This window comes from Garra rufa, chromosome 17, assembly GCF_049309525.1.
Source record: "Garra rufa chromosome 17, GarRuf1.0, whole genome shotgun sequence".
NCBI lineage: Eukaryota > Metazoa > Chordata > Actinopteri > Cypriniformes > Cyprinidae > Garra > Garra rufa.
In genome coordinates, this window is record NC_133377.1 from 40039389 (window position 1) to 40054257 (window position 14869).

At 32.0% G+C, this 14869-nt stretch overlaps 1 protein-coding gene across 1 annotated transcript in view; it reads right to left on the bottom strand.

Annotated features, from left to right (window-relative positions):
* LOC141290099 (TBC1 domain family member 20) overlaps positions 1-14153 on the bottom strand; it is a 51140-nt gene extending 36987 nt beyond the window's left edge. Inside the window, exons 1-5 of the mRNA XM_073822295.1 lie at positions 13943-14153; positions 12450-12635; positions 12289-12369; positions 10402-10588; positions 4188-4289 (exon numbers count right to left, since the gene is read on the bottom strand). Coding sequence (XP_073678396.1) covers positions 4188-4289; positions 10402-10588; positions 12289-12369; positions 12450-12635; positions 13943-14006 — 620 coding nt within the window. The 5' untranslated portion in view covers positions 14007-14153. The remainder of the gene's footprint in view (positions 1-4187; positions 4290-10401; positions 10589-12288; positions 12370-12449; positions 12636-13942) is intronic.
* Between the last annotated feature and the right edge of the window lie 716 nt (positions 14154-14869).

Genomic DNA, 14869 nt, shown 5'->3' on the forward strand with positions numbered 1-14869 from the left:
CTTGCAATTCTGACATTTTTATTTAGAGAATTTCTTTTATTTATATCTTATGTTTTAGACTTTTTTTGCAATTCTGAAATGCAATAAAAAATCTGATTTGTGAGATATGAACTCAAAATTGCGAGAAAAAAGTCTGAATTGTGAGATGAAATATGTAAAAAATATTCTTGGGAAAAAAATATGTTTGTTGTCATTTTAAGCATAAAAATTACCACAGAATTCTGACTGTTTCCTTACAAGTCTTAGTTTTTAACTTGCAATTTTATGTCTTGCAATTCTGACATTTTTATTTTTATTCAGAGAATTTAGATTTTATTAATCTCACATTTTAGACTCTCTTTTTTGCAATCCCGAAAGGCAATACAAATTTTGAATCGTAAGATATGAACTCAAAATTGCGAGTTTCGAAATTTTCCCAAATAATTACCACAGAACTTTGACTATTTTTCCTTACAAGTCTTAGTTTTTAATTTGCAATTTAGTTTTTTTTTTGTTTCTGCATTAGAATAGAGTTCATATCTTGCAATTCTGACATTATTATTTTGAATTTATATCTCACATTTTAGACTTTTTTTGCAATCCTGAAATGCAAGAAAAAAAATCTGATTTGTGAGATATAAACTCAAAATTGCAAGAAAAAAACCTGAACAGTAAAATAAAAAGTTGCTATTTTGTTTTATTCAGTGTTTCTGCAGGATTTACAAAGGTAAATTTAAGACTAGCTGTCATTTTAAGCATAAACTCACTTAATTTAATTCACACAGAATTCTGACTTGTTTTTTTGCTTAGAAGTCTTGTTTCTTCATTGGAACAGAGCTTGTATCTTGCAATTCTGACATTTTTATTCAAAGATTTTTTACTTATATTTTACGTTTTAGACTTTTTTTGCAATTCTGAAATGCAATAAAACATTTGATTTGTGAGATATAAACTCAAAATTGTAAGAAAAAAGCCTGAACAGTACAATAAAAAGTTACTTTTTTGTTTTATTCAGGGTTTCTGCAGGATTTATGAAGTTAAATTTAAGACTTGTCATTTTAAGCATAAACTAACTTTAATTTAAAATAAAATTTAATTTACTTTTTTTGCTTAGAAGTCTAAGTTTTCATCGTGCAATTTAGTTTTTTGTTTCTGCTTTAGAACAGAGTTTGTATCTTGCAATTCTGACATTTTTATTTAGAGAATTTTTTTTATTTATATCTTATGTTTTAGACTTTTTTTGCAATTCTGAAATGCAATAAAAAATCTGATTTGTGAGATATGAACTCAAAATTGCGAGAAAAAAGTCTGAATTGTGAGATGAAACGTAAAAAATATTCTTGGGAAAAAAATATGTTTGTTGTCATTTTAAGCATAAAAAATTACCACAGAATTCTGACTTTTTTCCTTAGAAGTCTTAGTTTTTAACTTGCAATTTAGTTTTTGGTTTCTGCATTAGAATAGAGTCAATATCTGCAATTCTGACATTTTTATTCAGAGAACTTTGAGTTTATATCTCAAGTTTTAGACTTTTTGTTTTGCAATCCTAAAATGCAAGAAAAAAATTTGATTTGTGAGATGTAAACTTAATGTTGTCATTTTAAGCATAAAAATTACCACAGAATTCTGACTGTTTCCTTACAAGTCGTAGTTTTTAACTTGCAATTTTATGTCTTGCAATTCTGACATTTTTATTCAGAGAATTTAGATTTTATTAATCTCACATTTTAGACTCTCTTTTTTGCAATCCCGAAAGGCAATAAAAAATTTGAATCGTAAGATATGAACTCAAAATTGCGAGTTTCCAAATTTTCCCAAAAAATTACCACAGAACTTTGACTATTTTTCCTTACAAGTCTTAGTTTTTAATTTGCAATTTAGTTTTTTTTTGTTTCTGCATTAGAATAGAGTTCATATCTTGCAATTCTGACATTATTATTTTGAATTTATATCTCACATTTTAAACTTTTTTTGCAATCCTGAAATGCAAGAAAAAAAATCTGATTTGTGAGATATAAACTCAAAATTGCAAGAAAAAAGCCTGAACAGTAAAATAAAAAGTTGCTATTTTGTTTTATTCAGTGTTTCTGCAGGATTTACGAAGGTAAATTTAAGACTAGCTGTCATTTTAAGCATAAACTCATTTAATTTAATTCACACAGAATTCTGACAATTTATTTTTTTGTTTCTTCATTGGAACAGAGCTTGTATCTTGCAATTCTGACATTTTTATTCAAAGATTTTTACTTATATTTTACGTTTTAGACTTTTTTTGCAATTCTGAAATGCAATAAAACATTTGATTTGTGAGATATAAACTCAAAATTGCAAGAAAAATTGCATTGGAATACAGTTTGTATCTTGCAATTCTGCAATTTTTATGCTGAGAATTTTACATTTATAGCTCAGTTTTTATTCAATTTTATTTAAAAAATTCAGTTTATATCTCACGTTTTAAACTTTTTTGCAATTCTGAAATGCAATTAAAAAAAACAGATCTGTGATATAAATTCAAAATTGCGGAAAAAAGGCAGAATTATCAGATAAAAAGTAACCATTTTTATTTTATTCAGGGTTTCTGCAGGTTTTATGAAGGTAAATTTAAGCATAAACTCACTTAATTTAATTAACACAAAATTCAGATTTTTTTTCTATAGTCTTAGTTTTCATTTTGCAATTTGTTTTTTTTGGTTTTTGGTTCTTTTTTGTTTCTGCATTGGTACTGCAGTTTGTATCTGACAATTCTTGACATTTTTATGCTGAGAATTTTGAGTTTCCATCTCACGCTTTAGACTTTTTTTTGCAAATCTGGAATGCAAGGGAAAAATCTGATAGATATAAACAAAACTGCAATAAAAAAGCCTGATTTGTGAAATAAAAAGTTACCATTTTTATTTTATTCAGGGTTTCTGCAGGTTTTATGAAGGAGAATAAGGGTTCGTATCTTGCAATTCTGACATTTTTATTCAGAGAATTTTGAGTTTATATCTCATGTTTTAGACTTCTTTGCAATTGCGAAATGTAAGAAAAAAAATCTGATTTGTGATGTATAAGTTCAAAATTGCAAGAAAAAAGCCTGAATTGTAAGATTAAAAAGTAACAATTTTTATTTTATTCAGGGTTTCTGCAGGTTTTATAAAGGTAAATATAAGACTTGAGGAACATGTTAAGAATATTCAAGGAATAAACTAGAAAAAAAATTGGTTTGTTGTCATTTTAACCATAAACCTGCTTAATGTAACACAGATTTATGTCTTTTCTTCCTTACAAGTCTCAGTTTCATCAATCAAAAAAATATTTTTTATTGTTTTATGTTTTTGTATCTCACAATTCTGAAATTTTCATTTTTTATCTGAACTGAGTTGCAATTCTAAAATGCAAAAAAAAAAATCTTCTGAGATTATAAACTCAATGCATGGCAGAAGCAAAAATACAAAAAGACCTTCATAAAACCTGCAGAAACCCTGAATAAAATAAAAATGGTAACTTTTAATGGTAACACAATTCAGGCTTTTTTCTTGCAATTTGGAGTTTATAATCTCAGAAGATTTTTTTTTTTTTTTTTGCATTTTAGAATTGCAGAAAAAAGATATAAACTCAATTCAGATAAAAATGAAAATGCCAGAATTATGAGATACAAAAACATAAAAATAAAAAATATTTTTTTGATTGATGAAACTGAGACTTGTAAGGAAGAAAAGACATAATTCTGTGTTACATTAAGCAGGCTTATGGTTAAAATGACAACAAACCTATTTTTTTTCTAGTTTCTGACTTTAACAAATCAGAGTAGAAAGTCTTAATTTCATGATAATTTTTTGCAATGCATTCATTGTTTAATGCTATAACTTCATAACTCTGATTTGTTAAAAGGTTGAATCAAGACATTGAACACCTGCAGAAAGCCTGTTGTTATTCTGCCAGAAACAGGCTTCCAATTTAATAAAAGACAAAAACAACAACAAACAACCTTCTGCCAAGCTATATAGTTCATTAGTTTTAATTGGAGGCTGTTTATGTCTGATGCATTAATATCTAACTGATGCGCAGTCACAGCTGCTAATTTACAACAGCTTCAAACGTGCCTGAACCAATTAATTTAGAACCAGAACTACCTTAGTGTTTAAACTTTAGAAAAACTGTAGAAGTGTGGAATATGCACATAAGAATGTGGATCAATCACAGATAATCACTACTCAGTGGTCTACCTTATCATAAAGTCATGCAACTCTCGGTCCACTCGCTCCAGAATGGGCATCAGGTAGTTCAGGATGTGCTTTGTGCTGTCCATGGTGGGGTCCATGAAATCCCTGCAGTTCCCAACAGAAAAATACTTGTCATAAGCATACTTGTCAACATCAGAGTAAAACAAAAAAAAGCATTCTTGTAGCTCAGCAACTAAGGTCATGTTTCTATTCCCAGGGAATGCAACTGATAAAAATGCTATTGCAATGTGAGTCACTTTGGATAAAAGTGCCTACCAAATGCATGAAAGTTAATGGTCATACACTATTAGTCATGTTTTTGATTCCTAATCTAAAAATATCCATTTGTGGAAAACAGTCACATAAAACTAAATTCTGCTGCAAGAAGCAAAGCATAACATTATAATCAGAATTAGGTGGGGAAGAACATAAGGCCAGGTTAACCAGGGTTTGTACAGATACTGTAAAATGAAATCTTTCAGAACTTTTCCAAGCACTACTTTTTTGATTTTTGAGGACTTCAATCAGAGATCTGACTTATCGAACAATATCTTCCATTTCAAATTCCAAAAAAGAGAAATAGATAAATAAAAATATACCAATATCAAATGGCAAAAAATAAAGAGAAGCACACTTTTACTAGTAAAACCACTGTTGTTTTGCTTAAGGGATTGGTGTACACGGTACTGTGTTATTGGTTTGATGTTTTCTACTGTTTAAGAAAAAAAAAAAAAAAACGAAAAATAGACATGATCTGAAACAAATGATTTGTGAACCTGCATCGAAGTCCCAATCTGAATAAAATGATTCGCGATTGGCGCTCCGAAGTTCGGATCTAAAACAAATACATCCATGCTCTATCGCAAATCATTTGATTTGAATCATTCAATACGCTAAATGATTCACAAACCTGTTCGGAACCTAAATCAAATGATTTGCGATTTGTGCGATCTAAATCAAACGATTCACGCTCAGAAGTTCCTATCTAAATCAAATGATTTGTGATACACGTTCTATCGCGAATCATTTGATCTGAATCATTCAATACGCTAAATGATTCACAAACTCGTTCTGATCTAAATTAAATGATTTGCGATTCGCACTCAAAGGTTCTGATCTAAATCAAATGATTTATGATCCACGCTCTATCGCGAATCATTTGATTTGAATCTTTCAATACACTAATTGATTCACAAACCCATTCCAATCTAAATCAGATGATTCGCGATTCACGCTCCAAAGTTCCAATTTAATTTGAATTATTTGCAATCCACGCTCTATCGCGAATCATTTGATCTGAATCATTCAATACGCTAAATGATTCACAAACTCGTTCCGATCTAAATTAAATGATTTGCGATTCGCACTCAAAGGTTCTGATCTAAATCAAATGATTTATGATCCACGCTCTATCGTAAATCATTTGATTTGAATCATTCAATACGCTAAGGATTCACAAACCCATTCTGATCTAAATCAAATGATTCATGATTTGAAGTTCAGATCTAAATCAAATGATTTGTGATCCATGCTCTCACAAATCATTTGATTTGAATCATTCAATATGCTAAATGATTCACAAACCCTTTCCGATCTAAATCAAATGATTTGCGATCCACGCTCTATCATAAATCACTTTATTTCAATCATTCAATATGCTAAATGATTCACAAACCCATTCTGATCTAAATCAGATGATTCGCGATTTGAAGTTCAGATCTAAATCAAATGATTTGTGATCCATGCTCTCACAAATCATTTGATTTGAATCATTCAATATGCTAAATGATTCACAAACCCTTTCCGATCTAAATCAAATGATTTGCGATCCACGCTCTATCATAAATCACTTTATTTCAATCATTCAATATGCTAAATGATTCACAAACCCATTCTGATCTAAATCAAATGATTTGCGATTCGCACTCAAAGGTTCTGATCTAAATCAAATGATTTATGATCCACGCTCTATCGCGAATCATTTGATTTGAATCTTTCAATACACTAATTGATTCACAAACCCATTCCAATCTAAATCAGATGATTCGCGATTTGAAGTTCAGATCTAAATCAAATGATTTGTGATCCATGCTCTCACAAATCATTTGATTTAAATCATTCAATATGCTAAATGATTCACAAACCCTTTCCGATCTAAATCAAATGATTTGCGATCCACGCTCTATCATAAATCACTTTATTTCAATCATTCAATATGCTAAATGATTCACAAACCCATTCTGATCTAAATCAAATGATTTGCGATTCATGCTCCGAAGTTCCGATCTAAATCATTTGATTCACAATCCACGCTCTATTGCAAATATTTGATTTTGGTTCGGAACAGGTTTTTGAATCATTTAGTGTATTGAATGATTCAAATCAAAAAATTACACTAAATGATTCACAAACCCGTTCCGATCGAAATCATTTAGATCGGAATGGGTTTGAGTCATTTAGGGTATTGAATGATTTAAATCAAACGATTCACGCTCCAGTGTTCAGATCTAAATCAAATGATACATGATTCACGCTCTAGCGCAAATCATTTGATTTGAATCATTCAATACGCAAACTGATTCACAAATCCGTTCCGATCTAAATCAACTGTTTTGCAATCCACGCTCTATCGCGAATCATTTGATTTGAATCATTCAATACACTAAATGATTCATAAACCTGTTCTGATCTAAACCAAATAATTTGTGATTCATGTTACGAAGTTCCTAGTAAATCAAATAATACAAGATCCAAGCTCTATCGTGAATCATTTGATTTGAATCATTCAATACGCAAAATGATTCACAAATCCGTTCCGATCTAAATCAAACGCTTTGCAACCCACGCTCTATCGCGAATCATTCGACTTGAATCATTCAATACACTAAATGATTCACAAATCTGTTCCGATCTAAACCAAATAATTTGTGATTTGCGTTTCGAAGTTCCTAGCTAAATCAAATGATACACGATCCACACTCTATCGTGAATCATTTGATTTGAATTATTCAATACGCAAAATGATTCACAAAATTGTTCAGATCGAAATCAAATAATTGAGATATGTGATTTGAAGTCCTGATGTGAAACAAATGATTTGCAACGCACGATCCGATTGAAGCGCTTCGAAATAGTGAATCATTTTGCGACACAATGGTTTAACTGATTCAGAGTTTCGAAAAGCTTGTTTTACCCATCACTACATGCCAGGGTTGGGGCCATTCATGAATTGAATTGAGAATGAATGGTAAATTCCAATTCACTTCCTGGAATGGAATTGGAATTGGAATTGCATGCAGCTGACAGGAAATGGAATTGGAATTGAATTGGAATGTCAGGAAACAGAATTGAATTCAAATAAATTCCACTAAATTCCACTTGATTTGCTAAATAAAATAATTTGACTTGATTTGCTTGATAGTTTATAGTACATTAAATATTGTAAATCACATAAACAACAAACATATAAAAGAAATACAAAGTACTGTATGTTTAGTATGTTAAGCATGATCATTTCACATGCCAAATTTCAGGAAATGATGATAATTCGATGCAATAAAAAGTGAATGAAATACATGAATGAACATGACTCATTTGTTTGTGAGTTGAGACTAGGGATGGCGAAAACTAAAAAATTTCTTGACCGACCACCGAGCCTCATTAGCCGGTTGAAACCGGTTAACCGATTAGTTTAAAATATGGTACGCTATTTGAAATAACAGCCATTTCGAGCCGCGCCTGCAATTTCGCAACTCTGTCGCATCTCTCTGCCGCTCTGCCTCCCGCACACACACACACACACACTGCCACTCACGTCACTTTTTTTTAAATCCCAGACAGCGCGAAACATGAGTCCCGCAAACGCGGCGCCGAAGAGCTTGTATGTAATCGTAGGACAAATGGCTCCTTAGTTTCAAATGGTTTGGGTACAAGGTGATCGCTTTGAAAATAAAGGCGTTTGTCTAGGTTAGAAGCTCATTTGAAACATTGCCACGGCTCATTTAAGAAAATGACAGCTCCGAAGAGACGCCGCTTTAGTTGACGTAACAGTGCTAACCATAATAAAGAAAGATGATGATCATCATCACCTTATCGGTTACCACTGAAATGTAGATGTAATGTATTTCCAAATCTAAGCCCATCTTATGCGGAATGTTGCCTAATAGACTGCAACATGATAAAACCAATGGATAAAACAGGCACCTTCAGAATGCGTAAAAGACGCACCGGCACTTTTTTTTTAACCGACTACCGACAACTTTGACCGGTTAACGTTGATACGGTCAACCACCGGTCAAACGGTCATCGGTTAACATCCCTAGTTGAGACATATATTATGTGGTAATCATATATTGAATGTATAGTACATTCCAGAAACTTATCACCACTGTCATTCAATTATTAATTCATAATGTACAGTTTTCATTTTTATTTACTTGCATTTGATCAACTGTATTTCATACATCGTATTTGTAAAGCATCATAAATAAAGTTCAAATGTATGTCTCTAAATGCAATCACAAATAAATGCTCAGAAACAGCAATAAACAGAATTCAGTGGAATTTCCCTGAATTGAATTCCACTTCCTGTAATTCCAATTCAATTCCAACTCTGTTTCCTGTAATAGGGGTTATGCCCAACAGGCTTCCGTTTTCTGCTAAACAGGTCTCGTTGCTTCCGGTTCACGCGTTTTGCATATCCCTCTTTAAATATGAACATGATTTACTCAAGATTCATTCAAAGTAGACACTAAAAATGATCATAACCAATGTCCATCACATATGTGGATTGATATATAAAAGTTTTAAATTTTTATTCTTTTCACTAACATTTATATATAAATATCGAATGAAACGTCCACAATAAACAGCTGGCTTGTTTAACTGATTACCTTAAAAGTCCGTCGATATCGCCATTATTTATTACGGCTATTAACACGTTCTCCGACAAGCGGAAGCAATGAGACCTGTTTTCCGGGGTTGGTCAGGTGACGTTCGACATATAGCCTATTGTTGTTGAATTCCAATTCCAATTCCATTTCCTTCTTTGAATTGGAATTGTTGAGTTCATTCCTGAATTGACCCCAACCCTGCTACATGCTTTTTAAAATTGTTACAAGCGATGTTGAAAGTTGAAAATAAATGTCTCTTAATTTGATCTGGTTTTTGCTAGTGAATCGCTTGAAATGAATGATCGAAGTCACAAGTTTGAATCAATCGGAGCGGTTCCGGCGTAAATGACTCTATTGATTTGGTTCATCTGTTCCTCTTTTCGCATCTTCAGACATGTTTACACCACAACACCGTCAGTACTACTACTACTACTTGCTTCGCTCGATTGTTTTCTTACATTAACTGAAAAAGGTATGCTATTTTTAATTACGTGAAAAGATATGTGCTTATTGACACAATTAAATGCTTGTTTCATAGATTCAATAATTCAAGCACTTTTCAAGTACTTCTTGAGGAATATTGTTTTTTTAAAGGGATGGTTCAGAGTAGAATTGACTTCATTGCTATGCACTCCGAAGCCCATCTAAATACCCCATCCGGAGTTTTTTTTACCTTAGTCAAACATTTATGGAGATATTAGAGTTTCTCTAATTGCTTGTTACAGGAGTGATTGGTGTAAAAACACGTTTTACCCGAGAACTACTAGTCTCAGAAACTACAAGTCGACATCACTTCCCTGGTTTGAAAAAAGCACGTAAAAGTCCTCCTACTACATCTGTCTGCATGTCAACTTGTAGGAGAACTTTTACGTGCTTTTTTCAAACCAGGGAAGTGACGTCGACGTGTCGCCATTTGTAGTTTTTGAGACTAGTAGGGATCCGCTAAAACGTGTTTTTAAAACACTCATGGTGGACTTACAAATGTTCCGATGCAGCGTTTTGTGAGTACATAACCTATTTACACTACTGTACAAGTTTGGTAAGATTACTTGCACATTTAGTGGTGCAATTTATGAGATACATCACATGTACCATTCACTCCTGTAACAAGCAATTCGAAAAACTCTAATATCTCCATAAATGTTTGACTAAGGTAAAAAAAACTTTGGATGGGGTATTTACATGGGCTTCGGAGTGCATAGCAATGAAGTCAATTCTACTCCGAACCATCCCTTTAAGGGCTTTCCAGGCCTTACATTTCAAAAAGTCAAATTCAAGTACTTCAAGCATTTTAAACACCTTGTACAAACCCTGGGTTAACTCACCTGAGATGATGATTGGAGAGTTTCTCCATGATTGCGATGGTCTTCCTCTCTCCCACCACCAGCAGGAAGGTCACCACAATGTCATGATATCCTTGATAATAGTGCAATTGAGGGTTTCTCCTCAAAACATCCAGAATGATGTCGATCAGCTTCTCCTGAAGAATCTCTCGCTCATCCACACGCATACCTAAGAACGATCGCGACACATCACCACAAAATCAAATCAATTACTTTAAAAAAAAAAAAAAAAGCATGACAGATAAATTATTCTATTCTAGTAGGACCAGACACACCCTGAAGATATAATGATGTGGAAAAATTCTCCCTGGTTTTCTGACATAAATCCTCAACTGTCCAAATATCACATGGAAACCTCAAGGTATTTGTGTTCGAATAGATAACACACAATCAATGCATTGTTCTGAAGCACAGTGAGGGAAAGGTTGCAGAAGGACACTGGAAAAAGCAGTGATTATTTAGGCAAACTTTCATATTAGGATTCAAAATACTGAGATGTTCTAAATGGGGTCCAAAAATCTGTGACCACAGTGAAAATATGGGATTAATTTATTTTTATTTTTTTATTTAAACCTGGCAATATAGGATATCTTAGGGTTTGAAGCAATGTAACTAGTGTTTATATAAGCAAATATTTATATCCAGATGAATATTTGTGTTATTCAGGTTATTAAAAAGTTATTAAAACATTTTTTTGGAAGAAACCACTGGCCTAAATTGTTTGGTTATTTTTATTTTTTTCAACATCACTTCATTTACTATATTTTACTATATTTTAAAAGGCTATGCAACGCAAAATGCAATTTTATTTTAATTTTAAAATAGTTTGTCTTATATTTATTTTAAAAAGTCATGCAAATCATTCAAAAAATTCTTAAATTCTTTTTCATGTTTTGGGTGTCAAATTCTATGGCATACTGGTCATCAAAATTTATACAGCCTGACAATCCTGATTAGAAGTGCACTGTCATTCAAAAATTTGGGATTAGTAAGATTTTTAATGTTTTAATGTTTGTTTTTTAAGTCTTTTCTGCTCATCAAGGCTGCGTTTATTAAATATATCAAAAACAGTAATATTGCAAAATATTATTGCAATTTTTAAGTGATTTTCTATTTTAATATACTTCAAAATACAATTTATTCATCTGATGCAAAGCTGAATTTTCAGCATCATTAATTCAGTCTTCAAAATGATCCTTCAGAAATAATTCTAATATGCTTTTTAATATATCATTAGACAAATATGTATTATTATTAATGCTGGAAACAGTTGTGCTGCTTAATATTCTTTTTGGATACTTGTGAAATACACTACTGTCAAAAGCTTGGGTTCAGTAATTTTTCTTTCTTTCTTTGAAAGAAATTAACACTTTTATTCAGCAAGAATGTGTTAAATTGATAAAAGAGTAATAGTAAAGACTTATATTGTTTTCATGTTTTCTTGTATTTCTATTTTGAATAAATGCTGTTCTTTTTAACTTTTTATTCATCAAAGAATCTTTAAAAAAAAGCATCTCAGGGTCCAAAAAAAAGCAGTACAAATGTTTTCAACATTGATAATAAATCAGCATATTAGAATGATTTCTGAACGAACATGTGACACTGAAGACTGGAGTAATGAATGATGAAAGTTCAGCTTTGCATCACAGAAATAAACTATATTTTTAAGTTTATTAAAATAGAGAACTGTTATTTTAAATTGCAATAAAATGTCATAATTTTACTTTTTTCTGTATTAAGCACAAGAGTCTTCTTTAAAAAACATCAAACATCTTACTAATCCCAAACTTTTGAACAGCAGTGTATGTCTCGAGACAATCCAGAGCGATTGGGTCAAATCATGTCTGACAGAATAAATGAGATACAGACCTTTCGGGAAACGTCGCGTTGATCTCCTGACATCGAGCACCACCTGTCTGTAGTCTTTGTGGGCTTCTCGGACATCTTTGGCTGTAAATGAGGCAAAAAAAGAAAAAAGTAAAACACAAAGAAGTTTTAGTGGTACGTTCCACACGCATAAACACACTTACAGGGTTTGGCAGGCAGATTGTACACATTGATACTGAGAAGTTTGGGCCAAACTTTTCTCCTGATCTCATCCGTCAGCAAACCGCCTTGACTTAGAGCTGCCTGCCGCAGGGTCTCGATGTCCACTGGGTCGCTGTTCAGGGCCTGATTAATATCCAGGAGCTTCTGTTTCTTCCAGGGCAATTGTTCTGCAGATGACGCAGGATACAAAACCATGACTCAACATACAGCAAAGTAAATGCCCAGTTGGCTATAAACTTTCTTGTGCAATATACACTACTAGTCAAAAGTTTTTGAACAGTAAGATTTTTAATGTTTTTCAAATAACTATTTTCTGCTCACCAGGCTTACAAAATACAGCAAAAACAATAAAAAGTGTGAAATATTTTTACTATTTAAAAATAACTGCTTTCTAATTTATTGTACATTAAAACAGATTTATTTCCTGTGATGAAAAGTTACATTTTCAGCATTATTACATTCCTTCAGAAATCATTCTAATATGCTGATTTGCTGTTTAGGAAACATTTTTTTATTATTACTATCAATATTTAAAACAGCTGTGCACATTTTTATCAGGATTCTTTGAATAGAAAGATCCAAAGATCAGCATTTTTCATTAAAAAAAAAAAGCTTTTGTAACATTATACACTATAGCAATCAAGATTTTGTAGTCAGTATGTTTATTACTTTTATTTAGCAAGGATGCTTTAAATTGATCAAAAGTGATGATTAAGACATTTATAATGTTACAAATGATTCATCAAAGAAACCGAAAAAAATTATACTCAGCTGTTTTCTACATTATAATAATAATGTTTTTCAGCAGCAAATCAGAAAATTAGAGTGACTTCTGAAGAATCATGTGACTGGAGTAATGATGATAAAAATTAGCTTTAAAATCACAGAAATAAATTACATTTTAAAATATATTCACATAGTCAGCAGTTATTTTAAATAGTAAAACTATTTCACAATTTTACTGTTTTTACTGGATCAAATAAATGCAGAGACTTCTTCTAAAAACATTAAAAATCTTACTGTTCAAAAACTTTTGACTGGTAACGTTAGTGTTTATGGTAAAACATCAAAGCCAGAGGTTCATGTACAGATATAATTATGTGGTTAAGCCACCAAAACTGAATATGAGGAACAAAATCATGCTGACATAGACCTAGATATACAGTAACAGCAAATTATCTCGTGATTACTTGAACCATTTATTATTGAAAATGTTAATCTCACTCATTCAGTGAAATCATAACAGATCTCTCACATCATAATGGAGCTGTCAATCATTCAGTATCAATATAATGGATCTCCTCACACATTCATGACGTAATAAATCTCTCATATGCATATTAAATGGTTTTCTTATGAACCTAACACACACTTAATGTCATCATAACGGACTTCTAACACAGTCAGTGACATCCCACTGAATCTTCTACATACATTCAGTGAATGTGAATTTGTAATGGACCGAAACCGGTACCTTCATGTCTCCTGACAGACGCTTGCGATCCGCTCGCAGGCAGTCGCTTCCTCGCTTTCTTCATCTCTTATCCCGACTCACAGTCATGAGGATATCAAATACATACTTTCACGACGATTACAAAAGAGTTTTAATTTAAAACTGACAGTAAAAACGAAAGGAAAGAGACGTTTATGACTCCCTTCAGGTCGGCGTCGCGACGTGGAGGAGTGAGCACTCGTCACCCAAGCTTTACTTTCACTGGCCAAACGCCGGTGAGTTGCTCAGCTCAACCAACCTTGATGCTGTCAACGTCTCACCTGATTGGCTTAAAGCGGTTTAAAGACGTCCAGAGGCTCGATGGCATTGGCTCATTTCGAACGTGATTCTACACTTGCCAGACTTGCGGCATGTTTGTATTTACATTAGTTATGTAATATGTTGCACTGACTTACTGAGCCGCAATTTCAAGTTTCAAGTTTCACGTTTCAAAATAATAATATAATATAATATAATATAATATAATATAATATAATATAATATAATATAATATAATATAATATAATATAATATAATATAATATAATATAATATTTAACGCAGTACTTGTAACAAGTTTTTTTATAATAATAAATAAAATGAAAACAAGTAAAAAGAATAGAAAAGAAATAGAGAACACTAGCGTTAAAGGGTCTTTTTTTAATAAAAATAAAGCAGGTCAAAAGAATATGCGTAGACTACTAATATTCTTTTGTGTGTGTGTGTGTGTGTGTGTGTGTGTGTGTGTGTGTGTGTGTGTGTGTGTGTGTGTGTGTGTGTGTGTGTGTGTGTGTGTGTGTGTGTGTGTGTGTGTGTGTGTTTTTAGCATTTTTTGAGGATGGCTAAGGACTCAGTTGCTTGGATTGAGTTATTATATTATATTATATTATATTATATTATATTATATTAT